This window comes from Pogona vitticeps, chromosome 2 (genome assembly GCF_051106095.1).
Source record: "Pogona vitticeps strain Pit_001003342236 chromosome 2, PviZW2.1, whole genome shotgun sequence".
NCBI lineage: Eukaryota > Metazoa > Chordata > Lepidosauria > Squamata > Agamidae > Pogona > Pogona vitticeps.
Genome location: NC_135784.1, coordinates 140,475,599 through 140,499,905, shown reverse-complemented (window position 1 = coordinate 140,499,905; position 24,307 = coordinate 140,475,599). Strand labels below are relative to the sequence as shown.

At 44.1% G+C, this 24,307-nt stretch overlaps 1 protein-coding gene across 1 annotated transcript in view; it reads left to right on the top strand.

The window, feature by feature from the left end:
* Positions 1-6,564: 6,564 nt before the first annotated feature.
* The window catches only part of TIMP2 (TIMP metallopeptidase inhibitor 2), a 46,366-nt gene continuing 28,623 nt past the window's right edge, over positions 6,565-24,307 (top strand). The window contains exon 1 of the mRNA XM_020813960.3: positions 6,565-7,099. Within this exon, the coding sequence (XP_020669619.1) occupies positions 6,970-7,099 (130 nt within the window). The 5' untranslated portion in view covers positions 6,565-6,969. The remainder of the gene's footprint in view (positions 7,100-24,307) is intronic.

Genomic DNA, 24,307 nt, shown 5'->3' with positions numbered 1-24,307 from the left:
CAGTCATTTTCCTACTTAGCACACTACCAGGGAACTGTCTGGGCCTGGCCTTGAAGGCTGCTTTCTCAAGAGATAAGCTGCAGGTGCTACTCCTCCTCCTTACCAAGCCAACATTGACTCTTAAGGCACTTGGCCAGCTTCCCAGACACACACAGGAAAGCCTGAATGTTCACAATGGATTCCAGGTTCTATATTCTCAGTTTCTTTGCACTCATCTTGTGACAATATAGTGAGGAAACATTCCACTTTTTTTTTCAAAACACCAGGGCTTAAATTTTTGAGTGTTCCTAGTTCAAGATCAGTTCATGTTTTTTTGTCCTCCTTTCTCCTTTCAGGTATTGAGATAAACATTTGTCACACCTACCCAAATATGTTTAACTTAGAACATCTAAATCAAGGATCTGATTATCACTTCTTATTATAGGTTCCCTCTACCACAGTGGGTCCCAACCTTTTTGGCACCAGGGACCCGTTTAGTTGAAGACCATTCTCCAAGGACCGCGAGTGGGGGGTGGGGGGTGTCCCTCCATTGGGGTGGGTGGGTGCATGCATGCAGATAGGAATGTGCATGTTGAAAGAGTTGTGGTATTACCAGGATGCACCAGGTGGCGTTAACCAAAAGAACTTCCCTGAGAGATGAAGATGCCAAGCAATAAAGCAGTGTTGATAGCAGAATAGTTGTGTTATTTACAGGATATATACATATTTGTACAGCTTAGTCCTTGTTTCCAGTCCCAAAGTCATACACAGCAGTTTCCACAGAGTTCAATGCATAGAGTCAAAGTCCTTATAAATTAGTTCAGCAGTCAAATACCATATGTTCAGTCCACTAGCCAGAGTTCTTCTTCTAATACACAGCACAAAGACACGGCTTCTTCCAGGATACTCCAGCACAGCACCAGGACTACACCAATGACACCAACAGAGTGTGTGTGCTAGGTCTGCTAGCTTTATCCCAGGGTTATCCAATCCTGCCGAAGAGGCAGAGGAACTCGAGACCAAATTGCTAACTTGCGCTGGATTATGGAGAAAGCCAGAGAGTTCCAGAAAAATATCTACTTCTGCTTCATTGACTATGCGAAAGCCTTTGACTGTGTGGACCACAGCAAACTATGGCAAGTTCTTAAAGAAATGGGAGTGCCTGACCACTTTATCTGTCTCCTGAGAAACCTATATGTGGGACAGGAAGCAAGAGTTAGAACTGGTCATGGAACAACTGAGTGGTTCAAAATTGGGAAAGGAGTATGGCAAGGCTGTATATTGTCCCCCAGCTTATTTAACTTATATGCAGAATACATCATGCGGAAGGCTGGACTGGAAGAATCCCAAGCCGGAATTAAGATTGCCGGAAGAAATATCAACAACCTCCGATATGCAGATGATACCACTCTGATGGCAGAAAGTGAGGAGGAATTAAAGAACCTTGTAATGAGAGTGAAAGAGGAGAGTGCAAAAAACGGTCTGAAACTCAACATCAAAAAAACTAAGATCATGGCCACTGGTCCCATCACCTCCTGGGAAATAGAAGGGGAAGATATGGAGGCAGTGTCAAATTTTATCTTCCTGGGCTCCATGATCACTGCAGATGGAGACAGCAGCCCTGAAATTAAAAGGCGCCTTCTTCTTGGGAGGAAAGCGATGACAAATCTTGACAGCATCTTGAAAAGCAGAGACATCACCTTGCCAACAAAAGTCCGAATAGTCAAAGCTATGGTTTTTCCTGTCATGATGTATGGAAGTGAGAGCTGGACCATAAAGAAAGCAGACCGCCGAAGAATTGATGCCTTTGAATTGTGGTGCTGGAGGAGGCTCTTGAGAATCCCCTGGACTGCAAGGAGAACAAACCTATCAGTTCTAAAGGAAATCAACCCTGAATGCTCACTTGAAGGACAGATCCTGAAGCTGAGGCTCCAGTACTTTGGCCATCTCATGAGAAGAAAAGAGTCCTTGGAAAAAACCTTGATGTTAGGAAGGTGTGATGGCAAGAGGAGAAGGGGACGACCGAGGATGAGATGGCTGGACAGTGTCTGCGAAGCAACCAACATGAACCTGACACAACTCCGGGAGGCAGTAGAAGACAGGAGGGCCTGGCGTGCTCTGGTCCATGGGGTCACGAAGAGTCGGACACGACTAAACGACTAAACATACATACATACATCCAATCCTGGGATTTCTTCCTCAGCTGTTACAATTAACTCAGCTGTATAAATTCTAGCCTTACTTCTTTCTACAGCACTGATTCTTACAAACACTTACAGTGGGGTCTTGACTTAAGAACGGCTTGAGTTAAGAACATTTTGACTTAAGAACCACTCTCATAGGAAAATATTGACTTGACTTACATACTTAGATTTGAGTTAAGAACTGAAAAAACCCACGTGGGAGGCAGGGAAAGTGCAAAATTTGAACTTTCAGTTAACTGTTGGCCAGTGAAAAGGGTGCCTGTCTGCTTCCTCACTCCTCCCAGCGTTTAGAGAGTGGATTGGGAGACAGTCTTCAGACTGCCTGCTACTGTACTGCCTGGACTGTATTTTCCCTGCCTTCCCTGAACCTTTCTTGACCTAAGAAAAAAATAAACAAAATATCCCCCCTCTAGTGGTCGAAGGCGGAATAGCAGCTTCCCATTAGTTTCTATGGACGGAAAAGAGCAGATACGGATCAAATGGTTTTCAATGCATTCCTATGGGAAATGCAGATTTGACCTGAGAACTTTTTGACTTGAGAACCACCTTCCAATACGGATTAAGTTCTCAAGTCAAGACCCCACTGTACTTCATTGTACAAAATTGTATTCAACAATTCCTCCAGGTTTATCTTAAACCTGTCACATGTGTGTGCATACACACATATGGACAAATTCATTCGGCCCTTGAAAATCTGTCTCGGTGGCCCAGTCCTTCCAAGGCCACGGACTGGTCCTGATCCATGGTTTGGGGCTTGGGGATCCCTGCTCTACCACACTACAGCTGCTAGTCTGGCACTGCATTTCTGCAATTAACCAAGATTAAAACAAAGGCTCTCTGTAGCAATGAATAAAGTGCAGTAACAGAAATCAGTAAACTTGTTTTCTCCTGTTTACAACCACATTCTCTTGAGGGGAAACATGCTGGGGCCACACATGGCAGTGGGCAGGACTGAAGGCAGCAGTGGATCAGTGGAAAAGGTAAGCTTTTCTTTCTCTCTGAGCCATCTTCATCCATCTTTCTTCTGTTACTTCTTTCCTCTCTTCCTCCCACATCAGTGTTGCTTCCCAATGGAAGTTCCCAAAAGCAAAAGCTGCAAGCACACTGAATTTTTCAAACGCATCTCCTCCCTCAATACAGTAGAAATTGTGTCTTATCTATAGGATGCATGCATAGCATAAGAGGATCACAGTAACCATCATAGTCAATTGTCTGTATGGAACTGGCATAGGGGAAAGGAACAAGGAAAGGGTATACAGACAGATTTGTCCCCCATTAGAAAGACCACAACACATGTTTACAATAAAAACATTGTGACACAAATAGATGCCCCTAATTTGACTGGCCCCTGAAATGCGTGAGGTGGTTTGTTTCACTTGTTTTCCCTGTTAATGAAATGCCTTCCTATGCCAGAGGCAGAGAGGCCAGGTATTTTTATTTATAGCTGAGCTGGTGAATCTAAAGCCCTCCAGCCACTGCTCTACTTGGACTACATAGGGCTACCATTGACTCTCGCCAACATGTCCAGCAGTCAGTTATGATGGGGCTTGTAGTCTAAAGCAGTGGTCTCCAACCTTGGGCCTCCAGATGTTCTTGGACTACAATTCCCAGAAGCCTTCTCCACTACCACTGCTGGCCAGGATTTCTGGGAGTTGAAGTCCAAGAACAATTGGATGCCCAAGGTTGGGGACCACTGGTCTAAAGCATCAACAGGTTACCTACTTGGGATTTACAGAATGTTTTTGACTTCACGATTTGTACTACTATGTGTACTGTCTGTCAAGTACAGATGAGGTAAACCTTGCAAACTCTAGCATTAATGTCACGCAATGACAAGCTAGACTCTCATTGTGTGAACCTACTTGGTAAAGTCTGCAGGTAAGACTGCATCAGTTAGCCAATGCTATTGGCTCCAAGCATTTTGGGGGTGGGGCATGTATGCACAGGGACCGACAATGACATTTATTTGTGTCTGAATGGTGAAGCAAAGCTTTACTAAGGGTTGTCCCTAATGATGGTGGGGGAAGGGAGGCTCCAGCCCAGTCAGCAAAATGTCTTGCGCCAATACTGATTTGGTTAGAAGAGCGCCCTGCCCGCTACGCCTGGGTTTCTGCAAAGTGGGTGTGGGAACAGCAGATGTCTGAATTTGAGGAGTGGACCAGCCCTTGGCCTGTGTTTACTAAGTGTCCATGCTTTCTGTGCTGTGAGCAATAAAGCCCACAAACGGCTGCACATGTGTTTCCATTTATCTCCAACAGCCATGACTCACTGCTGGGCACTCAGCCGGCTCCACTCCCTGGCCATCAGCAGGACCCGCCTCCAGCCTGGCTTCCTGACCCTTAACATTGTCAAAACACTCTGGGCAGATGCTTTCTATGTGCCTATTGCATATTTCTGTATCTCCAGGACATTCTGAGGATGCTGCACTGTAATCTTCCGAGATTATACTGGAAGTGTCAAAGGAACAACCTTTGCGGAGTGTTTAGAAATAAGGGTGGCATAGATGAAAGGCAAGACAGGACCCACACATGAACTTCCATGAGAAGGCTGTGAGGTTAGGACACAGAGAGTTCTCCTTCTGAGCATTTTCATACAAAATGACTTAGAGCAAAGATGGGTGTTGTGGCTCTCCAGGTGTTTTGGAACTGCAATTCCATAGTTCTTTATTGGCAGCTTCGTCGGTTAGACTGAATGGCAAATGTAGGCCACCAACGTTTAGAGAGCTGCAACTGTTGTTCAACCTCTTTAGATGTATTAAAGAAAACAAGAACCCTTGAGAGTTGCCCACTACATCTTAGAAACAGAGAATGTGGCAAGTCAAAATGTGGCAGATACAGGCATGGGCTCTACAAAAATAACAATGCATTTCCCTATACTCCCAGCACCTTTGTATCTGAACAACTTCTGGAGTTCTTCTGGCAATTAGCACTGGGCACCTAACGTCACCACCTTAAACCAGAGGCAGATCCTTGCTCACTACTAGACTAGTCCTTTATTTCTGGATGTTAGGATTAGGGGAAATATCACTAAGTCTGATTAATTAATCATTTTCTCAAGGAGTGATCTTTGAAAAGGAGGATTTCTGAATATTACCAGCCACTCTTGGTTCAGTCTGGGTTTGCTGACTGAAACTATGGTGAAATTGAAGGCAGGGAAAGGAAACTTTTGACTCCTCAGGGTTTCATCTTGTGGCTAACAGTTTCTTTTGCTTGTATAACGGACACAAAAACAGAAGAGTAGTGGCTGTACAGACTATTTACTTCAATGTAAATTATTTTGGATTACAGTTCACTCCCTCAGATACACAGATCATTGTAGTTAGGCTACAGTTTTATATACTCTGTATGTGTGAGGGCGGGAGGGGACCAAGGAAGATAGGGAAAAGAACAATTAATCACTATTCTTTGAGGCTACTCTGTCATGTCCTGTGTTTATATAACCCTGTAGTCTATTACACTCTGTGTCTGAAAAAGTGAATTGTAATGCAGGAAAGCTCCCACTGAAATAGATCTGTTAGTCTTTCAAAGCCCCACAACTCTTGTGCTTAATACACGCGGAGACAGATTAAAACATGGCTACCTCTTTGAAACCTGCTTCCTACCATGATCAGCGATAAGAAGCTGTTTAGCCTTGGGGGACTGAATTCTGTGGAAATTGAGCTTCGATTTGCACAACCCAGAAGCTGCCGCAGAGAAGGAGGCTCTTGCATGCAGCTTGGCAACCTGTTGCACAGAAGAGCGGTTTCTCTCTCTCTCTCTTGGAGAAAGCTGTAGTACTGGACCTTGCTTCAGAGTGGACATGGCTAGAACTGAGCTGGTGAGAAAGCCATAAAAATATTAACGAAAAAGAACTGTGCCCCCCACCCATTGTTGAAATGCAACGAGGCCCTCCCTTCTCAAAGAGGATTTCTGCTGGGAAACGCCCCCTCCCCATCCGCGGGCTTGAGGAGAAATACCAAGAGAGGCAGAAACAGGTCGTTCTGTATAATAAATGGTGTACTGGTACCACCGGTACTGGGGAGAGCTATTTGGTGAACCCGGGGCTTGATATTCGGCTCAGGGCGCTACCACCACATAGTACCCCCTTCCCACAATCCTTGCTGCTATTTTTAAAAAAAGACACCACACACTTCTTGAGCACCAAGCATGCTGGTGCTGCTTAGCGGAACAGGGGGTTGGCTTCCTATGGCTGGTGTTTCTTAAGCGGCGAGCTCCAGACTGAGAAGGGCGGGAGCTGTCAAGCAAAGAAAGCCCGCGCAGGGATTGTAGAAAACCGACTGGAGCCGGGGCCGGAGGCGAAGGAAGGGAGAGCCGCGCAAGAGCGCTGACGGGGAGTAGGCGAGCCGCCCGCTCTGGCCCGGTGCCACGGAGAGGAGGGGCAGCGAATCCCCAGAGCCCATTAAAAAGCCAGGCTTAGCTGAAGAAAACACCTCCCTAGAAGGCAGCAGCAGCAGCGGCCGCAGAAGCAGCGAAGCATAGCTACGGTCTGCGGGGCTCCCAGTCTTCCAACGCCGGGACCCTCTTTCAGGTCCCCCCCCCCACTCGCCCCACCCCACTCCACTCCGGGAGAAGGGCCGACGGGAAGCCAAACTTTCGAGGCTGGCTGTGGCTTGAAGCGCCACGAGTCCCCTGGGGGTCGCCGGAGACCCAGAGGTTGAGTGAGTGCGTGCCTGTGTGCGGGTGTGTGCGCGGGCGGACGGGCGGGCGGGCGCGCCTCTGGATGAAGCGGCAGGCGCCCTGAGCAGCCGAATCTCGTCAGCCCGACCGTCCCCTCCTTGTCCTCCAAGATGAGTGCTACGCTCCCGAGCCTTCTGGCCTCGCTGGCCGTGTTATTCCTGGGAAGGATGGACCGCCTCGCCGACGCCTGCAGCTGCTCTCCGGTGCATCCGCAACAGGCGTTTTGCAATGCAGATGTAGGTAAGAAAAGGACGGCCACCCTCCCCTCCTTCTCTCTGCAGCTCCCCTAGTGGTTTCTTTTGTGGTGCGATCCCACCCTGCCCTTCTCTCCCCGCCGGGAGCTGCCTTTTCTCCCACTGCTGCAAACTCACTTGTTAGCCGCCAAAACAACCCCACCCCTTTATCCTGCAAGGAAAGAGCCGCCGTGTGCCCGAGAATAGGAATGTGGGTGCCTTCTTGCCCCGGCCCTGGCCAGCAGTGGCTATTGTTAGCAAGGATCTCAAGAGCGTTTGTTGGATTGTCATTCCGTTGACCGACCCCCTTCCACCCTCCTCCACACACCCCGACTTAATGACCTGATCCACAGGAATTCATGTGAAAGCACAAATGCAGCCACGGATTCACATTCCTTTTTGCTAGCGGTGGCTTTCTGCCTGCAAGAAGGTCGGCTGCCAGGCGGACAGCTTCGGTATCAAGGAAAAGGTTGGAAAACCGGAATAGAAGCGACCACAAAATGAAACTTCGTAAAGGCAAACAGAAAGCGTAGAGCCATCTTCTTTGGTACAGGCTGGGAGGGGTGAATACTGTACTTATTTCCTGGATGCATATATGGATCTCTTTATATATATACAGTATACTGCAAAGTGTATATATATGCGATTTTTAAAAAAAAACTGTATTGCTCCAGTGGGGATTGAGAAGCAAGATAACCAAAATGCTGCAAACTAGGTAGCAATACAGCTATGCTACACCAGTTTTTTTGGACCAATGAAGTTTAAGTCTATGCACAATGTTGTCTTTTCTCTGCCTAGAAGTAAAAATGCAGGTTCCCTGTTCTTACTATATCAGGATCTGCTGGATAATTTCTTAGGAATTAGTATGCAAACCCTGCCAACCCCAGGGATATTTCTCTCTTTTTGTGTGTTGCTGGCCTGGTGCCTAGAAAGGGATCAAATAACTTGAGGTCCTTTTGACCTACAAAGTGTTGAAAGTCAAAGAGACAGATGGAGGGAGGCATAAGAGGACAGGAGGCTACTAGAGTTTGGCTTTCCTGGTATCAGCAGGGAAATGGTAGGGCATAAGGAAGCTTGGGCCAGCACAAAGCAGAATCTGGATTTCCATCTGCTTACTGTGTATAAATATCTTCACAGTCCCTTAAGCTCCTGGCTTAGGGCAAAGAAGCTGTCCCTCCCCAGGGAAAAGCTTAAGTCTCTCATAATGGCTGCCACTTTTCTTTTCAGTTGTAATGTCTCAAACCTCTTCTGGGTTTTCTTGGAGCAAAAGGGCAGTTGTTTGCCCCATCAGCATATCTTTCCAATCAAGCTAAAGATTGCTTGGAGGGGAGGATGCTTTCATTCATTTGACTTGATTCCCCAAACAACAGCCTGTGTAGCAGTCTCTTAAAGTTGCAGTACATTACCTTATTAATATCATGCTAAAGATTCTCCCTGAGGCTTTAAGCCAGAATGGGGCAAACCTTCATAGTCCTTACAAAGATGGGTTATGATCTGGACTCTCTTTAATTGTGAGAAACAAAGAATAAGGGCTCTCTTCTGTCAAAGCCTCTGGAGCCTGATCATGTGGCCCAGGCATTCAAGGTGTCAGTCGAGACAGTTCTCCCCACCAGACACACACACAGTGTCTTTTCAACACAAGGGTATAACTATGGAAATATGTGAAGTAAAGAGAGTGCCTCTGATTTTGTGTTTCTTACCTTTACTACTGAGTAGCCATGTAATGCTTCCCAATATCTCACATCTGGAGCTAGAAAATGGGATTTCCAGGTCAGTAGCTGGAGTCCTAAGCCTCTAATACTTACCTCTTTAGAAATTATGCTTCCTTCCATGGTAGCAGATATTTCTTTAGAAATCAATTGATCTAAATTAGTGGAAGGTGGTTCAATAATGGACTGGTGAGGAGACCTTCTCTTCGGGCCTGCTCTCGGTGAGACTTACCTTTGCTCTCCCTGATTTTGGAAGGCTGGATGCCTTTTTTGCTTCACCTGCTGCCTTACTAGCTTTAAAGAGTATGAGACTTTGGGAACCACTCACAAGAGGCCCTCCGTACATTTCTTTCCACCGTTAAGCATTCCACCATTTGGTGAGCAGAGATATGGTGTCACCTCCATCCAACATGGCTGAGGCCTGTGTGAGAAAAGTTAGTCTACAGTGTGTGGACTGTTTGATTCCACTAAGGCCTTCATCTGCTGGTTCAATTAGATGCCAAAGAAGAGGGCTTGAGGCCCTTTCTTTTCGTCATGTTGCTGTGTGTTCCCTACATTTGACATGGGTTTCGAAGGACTGAAGTGAAGGGAGAGAAAGGAATTGCTTTGCCCTTCTTTTAAACTAGGCCCTCTTCTACCAGGTCCCTCACCATGAGCTGCTCTTTATTTGAAGGTGTTGTCTTTTTCCCTTTCCAATTCCCTTAGTTTGGAAGCAACTGAAAGGCTGGGCCTGGCAGGGCTAGGCCTCAAATTCCATCTTTTTTTTTTCCTGTGAATAATCCGGTTATTACATTTTTAACATATTAAACTGCCCTGGCCTCAGCTTCCAGATCTTCCTCTAAAAGATGGAATTTGGAAATGTTTGGCAGAGCTGCCTCTCTGCTACAATAATTGTGTCCATTTAGAAGTTCCAGACTTTCTTATGTGGCCCAAGTTGCCTTCCTTGATTTTGTAGTTTGGCCAGAAACTGAGCTGCTGCTGCTGCTGCTGCTAGCAGCATCTGTCTGCGGTTTCTTTTTGCTTTCCAGTATCTTCTCCTTCCATGGGAGCAGACATTTCTGAGATATGAAAATGGGTGATTTGCATTCTCCCTGGAGCATGACCCGTGGAGGCAGAAACATCTTATGTGTGACAATCTTGTAGCGGTTCCTTTGACCCCTCTGGATCCCACAGGGCCCTTTTCGCTCCCTGTGATGAGTAGGACACAGGGAGCAATTCTTGTTTGCTTTCATGTGGATGCCAGAACAGCTCTTTTCGTAGTAAGCCGTCCGCAGCCATGCCTGAGAAACACCCGAGTACCATGTACTTATAGGATTTGGAATTATATTATGGATTTTAAGTTGTTCTGTTAGTTTTATTCAAACTGAATGCCAAAGTCAGGTTACTAGTACAATTTTTTTTTTCAAAAAAAGAAAAATAAATAGCCAAATATCAGTGGAGTCAAAGTCAGAAGCTTCTTCCCCCGCCCTTCTGCCACTACCAAAAATGATTTCTAATATGTACTTAAATCACTGTTCCTCATTATAGAGTGTTAATGGCAGAGGTTCAAGGTGTGAAATGGTTCTATCTGTTAAAGAGATTCCTTGCTATGATGTCTCCCATGGGAATGACCTTTCTAACCTTTCATTGGATTATAAAACCATATTTTTGTAAACTCACCAGCAACAAGGAAAAAGGAAGATCAAATATGAGATGGATTGACTTAATAAAGGAAACCACGGGCTTGACTTTGCAAGAACTGAGCAGGACTCAGGACCTTTTAAAGCCACTGGTTCATAGGATTGCAGTTAGTCAGAATGTACTTGACAGCACATAACAGCCTTTGGATATGAATCTTTCTTGATATCTATAGAAAAGGATACCAAAACAATGGGTATTGCAGAGGAAAATGAATCCAAAACTGAACAGGAATATGTAAATTATAGCAAGAGGTTTTGAATGAACAATGATAGAGAAAAAAATACTGAATGAACTAATAGTATGTATTGTGATACTGTGATTGGGTTCTTTGTCTAGAGTGGGCGGGCCAGGGGATTCGACGGGAAGGACAGTCGGAGTCGAAGTTGTCGTTATAAAAGGATTCGTTTTATTAACATTAACATTAAACAATCCAGGACCAAACGGGTCCGGCAACTCTTCGTCATTCAACAGATTGTACTTCTTGGGTTTGGCCCCAGGTCCCACATCTTTAACTCTCACTGTTTCTTTGCCCCAAAGTGGGAAATTACACTCTGGTTCCTGCCTCCATTCCCTTCTCCTCTCACCTGCTCCACACTTGTCTATTTCCTTGGGAAGAGACACCAACCCATCTTCTCTCATCAGATTTGGAAAACTCTTCACGAGGGTCGCGATCTGCTCCCTTTCTACTCCCGTTTCCACCGTTTGTGTCTCCCTGCTCACTCCCTCTGAACTGCTCTCTCTTTTCTCCCCCTCTTCTTTTATATTGTCATCCCATCTCCACGTCCCTAACTCCTCCCCCCAGTCTCTGGACCTCTCTGCTAAAAAAACCTCTATTGCTTTGTTGGTCGTGCTTTCATCATCATCCAACTTGATCAATTCCCCTACGGCACATCCTTCACACTCTTCTTCTTTGGATGTCTGTGAGGACGGCTCACTTCTATTCCTCTGCTCACAGATATGCAACCAAGTTAGTTCAGTTAGTTACTGAATAGAACAGATCTATTCAGTAGAACAGCGACATCTATGTTGGCTTGGGCATGTCATGAGAATGGCTGATGGTCGGATTCCAAAAGAACTCCTGTATGGAGGGAAATCGCCCCAGAGGGAGACCACAGCTGTGATACAAGGCCATCTGCAAGCGGGATCTGAAGGCCTTAGGAATGGACTTCAATAGATGGGAAACTTTGACATCTGGGCATTCAGCCTGGAGGCAGGCGTTGCATCATGGCCTCTCCCAATTTGAAGAGACACTCGTTCGGCAGGCTGAGGCAAAGAGGCAGTCACGAAAGCAACAAAACCAGGGAGCTGGACAGGGGACAGATTGCATTTGTCTTCAGTGTGGAATAGATTGTCACTCTCAAATTGGCCTTCTCAGCCACACTAGATGCTGTTCCAAATCCTCCATAGAGAGCACGTTACCATAGTCTTTCGAGACTGACGGATGCCTAACTGAATAGAAGGAGGGAAAGACCTGCCATGTAAATGCCAGTTTAGAGAAATGTTGAGGGGAAAGAGCTTTTCTATGCCATCATTGGGGAGACAGGTAGCAAGCTGGCATCTGGAGCACAGTAGCAGGTACTGACTTTAGGCTGTATCTATGGAAGCAAGATTAGCTAAAAGGAAGATTGGATGCAATCTCTTGTTTCTTCCTTTTTAATACTCCACACTCCATTCCCATAGACTGTGCTTTGTGGTAATAGCAGCACGGCCCCTGTTGCTCACTGCATTCCTGCCCCTACTCGTAGAACCTGTTTTTGCAGGGACCCTCTTCTTTTTTGCTCATAATTGGTTTCCCCGAGATGGCTGTTAGTAGAAGGCAGTTAGTTGTGTGAATAAAAGCAAAACGAGTGGCTATGAATTTTCTGGAGGGAAATGCATTGTCTGAGATCTAAGCCATTTTAAGTCGGTGCAGCCATCAAAGAGGCACCATATGCTCATTGGCCCAAATCCTGTTGCTTAATTACGCTGACAAAAGGGCAGTGGCATAAATCACATTGGCAAATTGCCACTAATTAATGAGTCTACACTTGGATTCTTGATCACAAAAGCCAGGACACCCAGCTGGCACAGAATGAGAAATAATTGTGCAACAGAATTTTGGCTATGGTTTTATGAGCTCTCTGTATGTACCACATTCACTTGAGTTTTTGTGGATGTTTTCATTTTGGGTAGGAATGGCGGAACGTACCTTTTCGGGCACAAAAACAACAATAGGGATCAGATACACTGTGGGTGATCAATAAACTGAAAATATAGTACTCATCTTTGTTAAGATAATTATAACTTACTGTAAAATAATATGAAGAAGTTAAGTGTGATGTGGATGTGCATGATGACTAATGTATGTGTGGTTTGATGATGTGCTATCCTACTCTCTAACAATGATGGCCAGAGGGTGACTGCTGCACTTTACCTAACAGTAGGTCAGGCCTTGATCATAGTTGTCTCAAGAGTTTAGTATACTGTATGTCTGAATACGAGATGCTGAGAACACGCCTATATTGCCTATAAGCTGTACATGTGAGTGTCCCAGAAGCGTCTTGTTGGCCAGTAGAGAGACGCATCTTGGTCACCACCAGCGTAGCTGCTCTTATATTCTTACTTCATTTTCCATGCCTGCAGACACAAAATTGGTATGCAGAAACATGCACGTTTGTACCTTTTTAAAATTTTCCTTTTGAAACCCACTTGATTGACACGGACCAGGGAGAAACGACATTACATTGGTTTATAGTAAAGTCTGGAGAAAGGAGCAGCAACCATGCCATCTTTCACAGTACCAGTTTGGCGGACGGTGTGATCTGAGTACCCTACTGGGCTCCACTTCAGATCTAGGATCTGCAAGTAGCAGCTTCTCTAATACTGGGCAGCTGGGGATTGTGTCATAGCCCTTTTCCTCCTGGCACTGCCACAAAACATACTACTCTACTGTCACTTGGCTGTCTGTCATGTGAGATCATCATAGGACTTCAGGAAGCTTTATCCACGTCCTGCCTGAGCTCCTGCAGCTCGTCCCAACTGATAAAGCTCATGCGTGTGACATTTTAGATTGCTCTGGCAGCTCTGTCTGGAGCACCTCTCTTTCCATCTTAGGCTGGGTAATTCATAAGATGAAAGCACACAGCAGATTTTTTAGAGAAGTGAGGTGTATCTTGAAATGCCCTCACTCTGTTGAGTTTACCACTTCCTTTCCAGGGCTAAAGTCTTACATCAGGACTGGGGAATGTGTGACCCTACAGAGGTGGTTCTCATTAGCTCCTTCAGCACTTCCACATAGTCAGTGGAGAAGGGCAAAGAGTCTAGCAGCATCCGTTTCAGGCTATTTACAACTGATTTTTACAAAACTGAATTAACAATTCCCATCATGTTTATATCAAACCGGTCACAGAACATCCACATGTTCTTCAGCCCTGGGTTACTCCACTGTCTCTCCAAACAGCCTGGCAGTTTCTAACAAAGAAACTTCTTTGCACAGCTGGTTTCCTGTGTTGTTATCTCACTCATCCAGCAGTTTTACACTTCCTCGTTTGCTCTTTAAAAAAATTTAATATTTTAACTTAAAACTAAAAATTGAAATTAAATTAATTAAGAATTAAGAGTACTGTTATAGCTCAGTAAGTTGGAAGGCTGCTTGGCTGCAGAGCCAGGGGCCAGCAGTTTGAATCCCCAGCGTGCCTCATGGCAGAGGAGCCAGCCAAAATCCCCAGCACATGGGTGCTTATGGAAGTCATGTGCCCTCCCACTGGGCAGCCTTGGGGGAGATGCCTGGTCCCAGGATTCCAACAGAAGGAGGACCCAGTAAGCCACCTCTGAGGACTTTATAGCTAGAAAACCCCATAGCAGGGTCTCCTTAAATTGGAATCAACTGGATGGGCATAAAACTTTTGTTGCTGCTGCTGTTTTAAAAGGACATGGCAAATGAAGATACAAACACATGAATGATCCTGTGGAGCTTTAAAAATTTATATTAAAAAAGGCAAACATACATGTACAGAAGGGGCAATAGTGATGTTTGTTTTGCTGGCATGTACATAATATCACGGAAGTGGAGTGAAGCAAGCTTCACACGACAGCTTGAGGCAGCTGTTGTCAGTTCTGGGTTTTATTTTGCTTTTATCGTGCCCTGGGTTTGCTTTTATTTTTTTATCATCTTTACACATCCATGCACACATGAGTGCACTCATACAACATCAGTGCCTAAACTCTACCTAGCCTATGTGGTGTGCATTTTGGGCTACTGTCATTCTGTCTAGACTGGGAACTCTTGACTTTTAATGGAAATGCCAGAATGTGCTGAGGGATATTGGAAAGGGCCATAAAACAATTTCTCAGCACTTAGTTGATTGGTTGTGAGTGTTCCTTGGGTGCTGAAACGGTAATAAACCTTAATATAAATTTCTTCTACTGCTTGTCTATTTTTTAAAAAATACAATAGTCAAATAACAAACAATGGCAAGGAATTTCACAGCTTGGCCTGAAATCAAAAATGACATGAGTTTGTGATGTGTGTGTTAAATTACTGCAGCTAGAAAATTGCTTTTTTCTAAAAAATATCATTATTATTTTTTAAAAGTAATTTGTTAATTTTTAGAAAGACAACTTATGATTGGTACATGTTACTTGAAGCAACAACGTAACACACACACACACACACACACACACACACACACACACACACACACACACACATACATTGGTGCCTCGCATTGCAACGTTAATTCGTTCCGCAAAAATCGCTGCAGAACGAAAATGTTGCAATGCGAAATTAAAAAGCCCATAGAAACACATTAAAACGCGATTAATGTGTTCCTATGGGCTTAAAACTAACCGTTCAGCGAAGATCCTCCATAGCGCGGCCATTTCTGGTGCCTCTTAAGCGAGGAATCCATCCCAGAAAACAGGGGGCGGCCATATTTTTTCCCCGGCGGCCATTTTGAAACCGCCGATCAGCTGGCCAAAAATGGTCGCTTTGTGATCATCGGTCATCGCAAAGCGAAATTCCCCCATAGGGAACATTGCAAAGCGATTGCTTTTGCGATCGCAAAAAATGCATCGCAAAGCGATTTCGTCACTAAACGGAGTGATCGCTATGCGAGGCACCACTCTGTGTGTGTGTGTGTGTGTGTGTGTGTGTGTGTGTGTGTGTGTGTGTGTGTGTGAGAGAGAGATACTTGAAGCAACAACGTAAGTGTAAGAGTGGCTAAATACCCCTAAATAGAACTTCAGAAATTAGAATGGGTATTCAGGAATAACAAGCAAGTGTGTAAGTGTAATGTTATCATTAGTACACCTTTACATACTTACTAATACACATAGACAATGACATTACCAGTCATTACATCACTTTGTAAAAAGGAACTGCGCTGGTAATGTCAGCCAGAAGCTGACATATTACAAGTAACATTCCATACTGTGTTCCAAAGTTTTTTCCAGAATGTTCAGATTATTTCATCAGCACAGAGTCAAATTGTATCAATTTATTTCCCCCTAATATAAAACTTTGAATTCAGAGTGCATGATTTGGGGACTGGGACATTGTAGATAGAGTTGCAAAACTTGGTAGCAGTCCCATAGATTCCAAAATATCCTGCTCCCATGAAGGTGTGCTGATTCCTTTAAAGGTGTTAGTCTAGTCCATCTGGTTAGGAATAAGCCACCTCCTGGGTGGCACACACTTCTCAAAACTGGAGCACAGCTGTATCATTCAGACTGTTGCCTGTGACTGGGCCCAGAAGATAGTTGGTCAGTTTCATTTGTTCCAGCTGGTTCTCCCTCCACACCTTCATCAGCTCTTGGTGGTGGTGGGTCATAAGAAGGATCAGAGCAATATGGGTTGGTCAGTGCCATGTTATTTACATTTTTATCTTAGTTTTTCTCCGTGGAGGTCAAGAGTCATGTACAAAGCCCCTTTTAATCTTCTCAATAAACCTTTGCAGTGGATTAGGCTGAGAGGGTATGAAGGGTCCAGGGTCACCAAGTGAGCTTTGGGTGGCAGAAGGAGATGTTGAATTCAAGTCTTTCAAATTCTAGCCCAACATTCTAATCACTGGCAAGAATTGTATTAGTCATTGATGGCCTGAATTGCAGCAGCAGATGGTCACTATTTAATGAGCTGTTCCTTGAAGCACGCTAGTTGTGTGACTTGCTGTGCAATAAGGAATATGCTAGTGGCAATGATTCATTAACTAGCAGTAGTTTGCTGTTTATACCATTGCATTTATGCCTACATAACTGTGAAGATCTTGGTCACCGTTACTACGATAGCTCCCCTTCTTGCCTCTTAGTAAAAGACAATGAGACCGTAGAAGTATGAAGCATAATGTCCTTTTTTTAAAATACTTTTTATCCTCATGTGAGCTGAAAAGGTTACTTTTTAGAAGTAATTAGTTACAGTTATCATTGAAGCCACCACAACTATCAGGTAGTTTGTTGCCACTATAATTACAGGTAATTTTACTAACAGTTTACCTCCATGTTACGGAAGGGTAACTAACACAGTAACACTCTAGTGATTGGAAAAATTCTGAATGCTTCAAGCCAGTGTTGTGAGGTTCAAAATACACAGTCTTTCCATTTCCTCTGTGAGCCAGCCCTCGGTTCGTATGACATTTGTTCTCTACCATTTAGTGGGTCTGTGGTTAGTTAGTAAGAAGCAGTGTGTTTGTCAAATAGGAATACCTATAACTTTGAGATCTCATTTATTATATTGACAGTATTGTTTAGAAGTATATCTTTAAAAAAAAAACACATTAAAAAATCACCACTGACTGAATCCTCATGTCTGCAATTCTTTAAGGAATTACAGAGTGCCAGTCTGTTCATGTCATGTAACATGTGAATTCCACTCGAGCAGTAGAGAACCGTGAATGAGGGATCCAAATGTGGAATGAAAGAGGGTAGGACATGGAAGGAAGACTGGAGGTTCATCCCACGGGAGTATTTCAATCCCATTAAGTTCCTCGTCAAGTACTGATTGTAACAGAAATTTCCCTGACCTCCAGATGACATTCGTTTTATATCTCTCTCTTTACATAAATCCTGGATCTTTTTTGACTCTCCCCAAATCCTTCATTTATTATTTTTTTATGTCACTTCTTCTGTGGACAGAATTCAGTGTAATGGATTTTCGTGCTGGGAGCTTTCAGTTCTCAATTACGTATTAATGTAGAAAGCCCACTGTTGTTGATGTGAGACTGTTGGAAATAAGGCAGCACACCAAGCAGGCAGAAGCTCCCCAAGGAAAGCTGACTGAGTTGCAGTTCGTATTACAGTATACTGTCTTCAGTTTGGTAGGTGTGAACCCTAGCAAACCCCGAGGCGGCCCTGAGTGTTCTATCATATTATCAAGTCTGTGCTTTGAGAGATACTGGTGATTCTCAAATGTGTTAGGGTTCCACAGTGACAGAAGGAAGACTTGCTTGCAGTGAGACATATCCACGATATCTGTAGCTGAAACTATACTCTCCAGAAAATGCAGATTGAATCCATAGCAACTCCTGTCATAGTGGTTCAAAATGATACCTAGTCCAGCTCGTTTCTGATCCTGTTTTTATAGATACGCCACAGTTTTGAGCTGCACAGAACCATCCCCCTTTTTGTCCGGCCAGTTGTCTGCTCACCTCCTCCTCACCTCCCTCCCTCATGACTCTCCCTTGCTCCTCCCTCCACTGACCCAAGTTATGCCTTTAACCTTCCCCTGTCCCCACCGTTGTGCTTAGGTGCACACATGTGGAGGACCGATTTGTTTGTTTTTCTAAACCTATATTTAAAACTGTCTGAAAAGGCACAGAAACACTTAAAAAAAAGAAGAAGTGCCAAGACAGGGCACAACCTTCCCATCATCTGACATCACTTCAGGTCCCCACCCACCCACAGTGACAGTGTGCGCATCCCCCCACACTGAGATATACTGGGTAAAAACATTAAAAAAGATGGTGCAGCTTAGCTGTGTCTTAGAAGTGGGGTCACGCCAAATCCGCTTTCTCAGGTTTATTTCAATAGTGTAATTCCAGCTTTTGTCTGTGTGAACATTGGAGTGGAAATGATATGCATTGATTATTGCCCTTTGGGTAGCCAACTGAGACCTGCGGCCGATAGATTTGGTGTCAGAGAAGGTGTCAGGAAAACATAGGTGAATTTTGTCTGTGTCCTCCTGTCATCCTAGGTATGGATATTTCTCTGATATACAGAATAATGCCATCTTAACTATCATGGCTTCTTCCTCTCAAGTGCCACAGTCCTTGCGGTTTGCCAGAGAGTAATGGGACAAAAATTTTTTCACTTCTCAAGGATGGGAATGATTATCAAACCGTATTGTCTTTGGTGGGAAGTGCTCATAGAATGCAGTCTTACAACAAGCAGCATTCAGAAAGCATGAGACATCATTCTGCAGTTTTTACTTTGTTTTGGAAGATTTAAGAGTCTGAAAATACTCCCATAAGACGTAGGAGTAGCCAGTGTTACTAATTTCATCTGTTTTAATTTCTAGCCCCTGTTATTTCTAATCCCCACAAAAGTGCCTGGCTAACACATTCCACCCGCCCCTGACTACTTAAGCTGTGTATTTGGCACTTGTAGGTGGTTTAGACACAGTTAAGACATAGGTCCTCTCCAGAGCAGCAAGCAGAGGGGCCATTCAGAGAGGTCATTAGAACTCTTGCCACCATGGTAACTAGTAGGAATGCAGTTGGCACCATCTCAGGACTGAGTCACTTGTGGGTTTGTTTTCATTTCTGTTTTTCTGAAGAGAGATGTCCAGAGTAGCCAGAGATGAAGATCAAGAATAGTAGTATACAGCTCAAGGGGAATAGGGCCACTGTTATCTGAACTCAGTCCAGTAATACCAGAGACACTAACTAAATACACCAGAACCAGCAAGGGCAACATTCTGCCTAGTTGCAAGGCTAAAGAGATGCAGCCGAAATGAACAGCCAAGATTGCTAATATTTGGAAGGCCTTACAACATATCTGTTGTTGTTCATGCTGGATGAAAAGAGATCACAGAGAGCCGTTTGAGTTCGTTGCCATTCTTACTGGAAAGGAAGGGAATAGTCATTTTCTTGGCTCAAAGTCATGTGGGAGAAAGTGAGTGATATGTGTGTGGGATCCCTGGACTGAGGCCAGGTGGGAAACCACAAAGGTCCTAATGAGGCCCTAGACCACTGCCTATTTCTACTTATTAGAAAGAAAACACAGACATATTGCTAGCTGAATACTAATTGTGTAGGTGTGGAGCTTGGGAAGTGAAAAGGGTAAGCTAGAATCTGTATTTCAGAAGACCATCGTTTCTTGCATGCCATAGCTTACCGGGGAGATCCATAGCAGTGCATCCGGCATCTGCTGCATCTGGTGGCTGAGAGTGGTGTGGACATTCCTCTCGGATATTTTCTTTTTGATGACAAGCAGATCATTGACCTTGTTGTCCAGCATTAAGCAGCAGGATGGGTTTTTTTAAATTAAGACTCAAATTCTAGAAAGATGTCCTGTTGTAATTTTTTTAAAAATCTAAGCCTTGATTGTCCTTGCATTTTTAGTTTTCTTACATATCGTTATCTCAGATTGGGTGTGAGGGTGGCATGTCTGGTTAAACCAAGACCTGTGCTTGAAACAAGGGGTGGGGTGTGATTAAACGTAAGAAAGATGCACGGACATAACACAGTACAAGTCTTGTTAGGTCAGACGAAAGGCCTATCCAATCCTGTATTCTCTTCACATAAAACCAACAGCATCCTCTGCGATGCTGATAAGACGGTATGTGTGCAGCAGCACCCTCCCAGTGGTATCTCCCAAAAACTAGTACACAGAGGTATAAATGCCTTTGATAATTCAGAACTACCCTACCGTAGACTTTCATAGTCCATGTCTCAAAGATCTCTTGAAACCAGACATACACACATTCGCCAATCAGACAAGTACCATGTTATCGAAGCCCTTGAACATTTTAGTCCTTTCCTCACTAGCTTCAGTGTTTTCGAGGTTAAATGTATTGAGGCATTCTGTCTGTTGGACCATGCCAAAAATATGTCCTGGTTAACAAATCCATTTGCTGGGACTGGCGACTTACTTTGGAGATCTAGCAGCTGTTCATTAGAATAATGTCTATATACCAAAATAGTGGGAAAGGTTAAGGAGAACACTGCATTGCTAGAGACCAGAGAAATTTGTAGCAGATTGTAAGCTTTTTTCACATCAAAGTGGTAAAAACTGATAACCAAAATTCTGTTAGAGGGCTTACTTATTGCAGGGCTGGAGACTATGTGTCTTGTACTTTGATGTGTCACTTTATTCTGTTTTACTCTGGGAATCTCTCTGGGACATCTGCCATGGAATCCATTTAAACCTTGTTATTACTGTGTTGTGCATTGCCAGCACTACGGATCCATAGATTATAGCTGCGGTTGCATTACTATTATGTATGTTTTAGATTTCGTGTCTTGTATTTACACATATCATATAATTTCTGAAGAGGCCTTCTGGCTTATCCTATGTGGAAAATTTGTATTAAAAATAACTGTGTTTATGTTTAGTTTTGGATTGCCTGTTTCTCATTCACATCATCATTCAGATTTCTATATATCATCTATGAAGGATAGATCCTCCATTAACTGGAGAATTCTCACAATTCTCAAATGCTGAAGATGATGATTTGATAAATTTGGGGTGGATAGTTCCTGATCTCATCTGTGTTGTGCTTGTTTTGGCTGAACTGGCCGGGTTTATCCTTGCTGAATTCTTTCCTTTGGTGTGGGTCTTCATTTTCTGATGTGTGGCATGTGTCATAATGGAGCAGAGCTGATCACTGAGAGAAATGGTATGTACTCTGAAGCTGTCTCGATAGCTCACTGGAATGGACCACAGATGTTGAGGGTTTAGTTCCTCATTCGGCCTCCTGGGAGAAGAGCCAGCCTACAGAGGCTTGGACAAGTTATGTGGTCCCAGAACACCACTGGAAAGAAAGATTGGGAAATCTCTTCCAAGTACATTAAACGTAGAAAAACTTGAAAAGGGCCACCATAAGTCAGAAATGACTTGACAGCACCCAGTTATTACTGCAACATTGCCTACTGTGAGTCTGAAGTGCAGTGGAGTGAAAGTGCTCTATAAGTACAGAATTAAGTGCCATGCTTACTGTTGCATTTGTGCTGATCTCTAAGGGATGTCAGTCTGCAGCATGGATCTGTACGTTTTGCCTGGGAGATTCTGGGAGCTGCGGTCCAAAAAAAAAAAAAACACACACACAACAAAAACCCAACAACACACAAATTTGTACCACTGTATACTAGGGTATCATGTCACTCCAAAAACCATAGATGCTGCGTTGGTAATTTCACTTCCCAGTGGGTTATGTGAGTTTTCTTCTCATCCAAGGGGGAAAAAAACCTGGCTGAGCTTGTGCCAGCAAAGACATGCATACTCAAATAGTGGCCTAACAGTACATCTGCTTCCCCTCTGCTGAAGTCTGAAATGCGATTAGCAGCACACAGCAGCAGTGTGCAGAATGCAGAATGCTAAAAGAGCATTTGACCTTTTCAGATCTTTAGATGGATGAACCCACCACACACATGGGAAACCCAGGTCATTGGTTACAGCAATCTATAGCCATTACTGGAGCTTCCAGGATTTATGAAAGGGAGGTTTATTATTTATTCATTTGATTATTCTACCTGTGGTGACCTGTTTCTGTGCCAGTGTTGGATCTGAAGACTATAACTGTGGTCATGCTGTGGTTGCTGCATTTTAACTGCTATGGAGTGACTTGTTCTGCACCATGGCCAGGGTTATACATCTTCACTTGTTTTGCTCTAGTCAGTGAGAATGAAAAAATCCAAATGTTTTCTTGAGTAAGTTACAAGAGTTTTGATACTTTTTTAAAAAATTAGCATTTTGGAGCTTTTGTGAAAAATCAGCAGACATACTTTTTGTGCAAAACATTGTATTCTATCTAAAAAGGTCTTGTATTTTCTGCAAAGTGCAGGGTGTTTTTTTTTTTCATGAATTACAAGGGTTTTATGCAAAAAAAGGAGGTTCACTACTGTTTCTGTTTTAAAAAGGTCTTGTATTTGTGTTAACCCTTCTTTTTTGAAAATATGGCAAGGGGGTCTGTACAGAATTTAATAGCTTTTGTGCAAAAATGGAGTTTCTTTACTAGTCCTGATGTTGATTTTGAAAAGCCCTGTTTTTAAATTTTCTCTCATGTAGGAATGAAAAATCTCAGAGGGGTTGACAGATTTTTCCATGGAGCATTGTGATGTGTTGAGACTCTTCAAGGATGAGAAAATATATGAGCTTTATGTTATATGTTTAATCATGATGTATTTATTTAAAGAATGATGGTGTGGCATGATATATAAATATATAGCTGCTTTGCATCATAGATCACATGCATATCTAGTATACAGTCATATAAGTTAAGACACCCTTCATGCGGCAGCTGTGTACAAAACCCTGGGGCGAGAATGCTCTAGAAAGAGTGGGTTCTCCTTTCATTGTACTATCCTTATATTTTGTAAATGCTACCCTGGTTCCTAATGCAACATTAGCAGATATATTGGGAAATGGAAAGAATAATCTGGTCTGTGCTCAACTGATGCTTTAAAACGACAGAAATTGTTGGGTCTTCTTCGTGGTCTCTGTGAATGCACACTAATGGGTTAATCTGCGCATGTGCAGAGCAGCTTCAGAATCTTCTAGAGTTTAGGCACATGGTGCCGGGACCTCCCACACGCTGGCTATAACTCCGCCCCGGCACCGAGTGCCTCAGTTCCATTTCTGCCACCGCTACTGCAGCTACGTGATCGTTTCTTTCCCTTCGACCTTAAATCAGACTTTGGACCTCCCGGTTATTCGACTTCAGCTTGTATCACCATTCTTCTGTTTCGTGAGTTAAACGCTAAGCATAGAGCTGTGTTGTTGTTTTTGCAAGTTTATGGCTGTGTCGGGGCCTTTCAAGTGACAAAGGCCCTCTTTCTGATGGCTGTTTGCAGTGCTTGTTCTGCCTCGGAGAGGAGCACCAGCCTGCTTTGTGCACCGTTTGTAAGGCTTTTACTAAGCCTGCTTTAAAGCAGAGACTTCAGAGGCTTCGTTCCTACTTGTGAGAGAAGTCTGTCTGCCCTGCATGGGCCTCTGCTATGGAACCACCGCAAGCTCCTCTTTCCGATACCTCTTCTACTGCCATTTGATCACCTATGGCTGGTCACAAACCGACAAAACTGGCACCCTTGGGCTCAAGTTTGACTGCTTTGGCGTCGGCATCGAAACCACCTTCAACCTCAATGCTGAAAAGGAAGAAGAAGTAATCTTCTAAGGCTTCTAGGCCGCTGACTGCACCTTCCCTGTCGGCTCCAGTATCCCATGCCTGGCATGACATGGTGTCTCTAACTATACCATTGGGAGATGATGATATTCCTCCCTCGAGGCTAGAATTGGCGCCTTCACCGCACATGAGTCTCTCTCCCGGGTCAGTGGGTAGCTCAGTCAAAATTCAGCTCAAGACTTGAGCCAACCCTGTGTCACCACCAGGCTTGGTCGCGGATGTGCCTAGTTAGAAGAGACAAAAGACTTGACACCTTGAACCCAAGCCCGAGTGGGCTTGACAGCCACTACGGCCCGGAGAATACCCTCCTTATGGAGAATTCTGGCACCCTCCCTGGGACAACTCACGGGACTTCTTTGATCCCAGAGGCTATGATCTTGAGGCGCGTAGGCCTCCGATACCCTACAATCCAAGCTCGCATTTTTGGACTCGCCATTGGCCACCGTATTACAAGCCATATCCTTTGCCTCCTTGATATCATCAGTATCCAGATGATTATCTTTATTACCCTGAT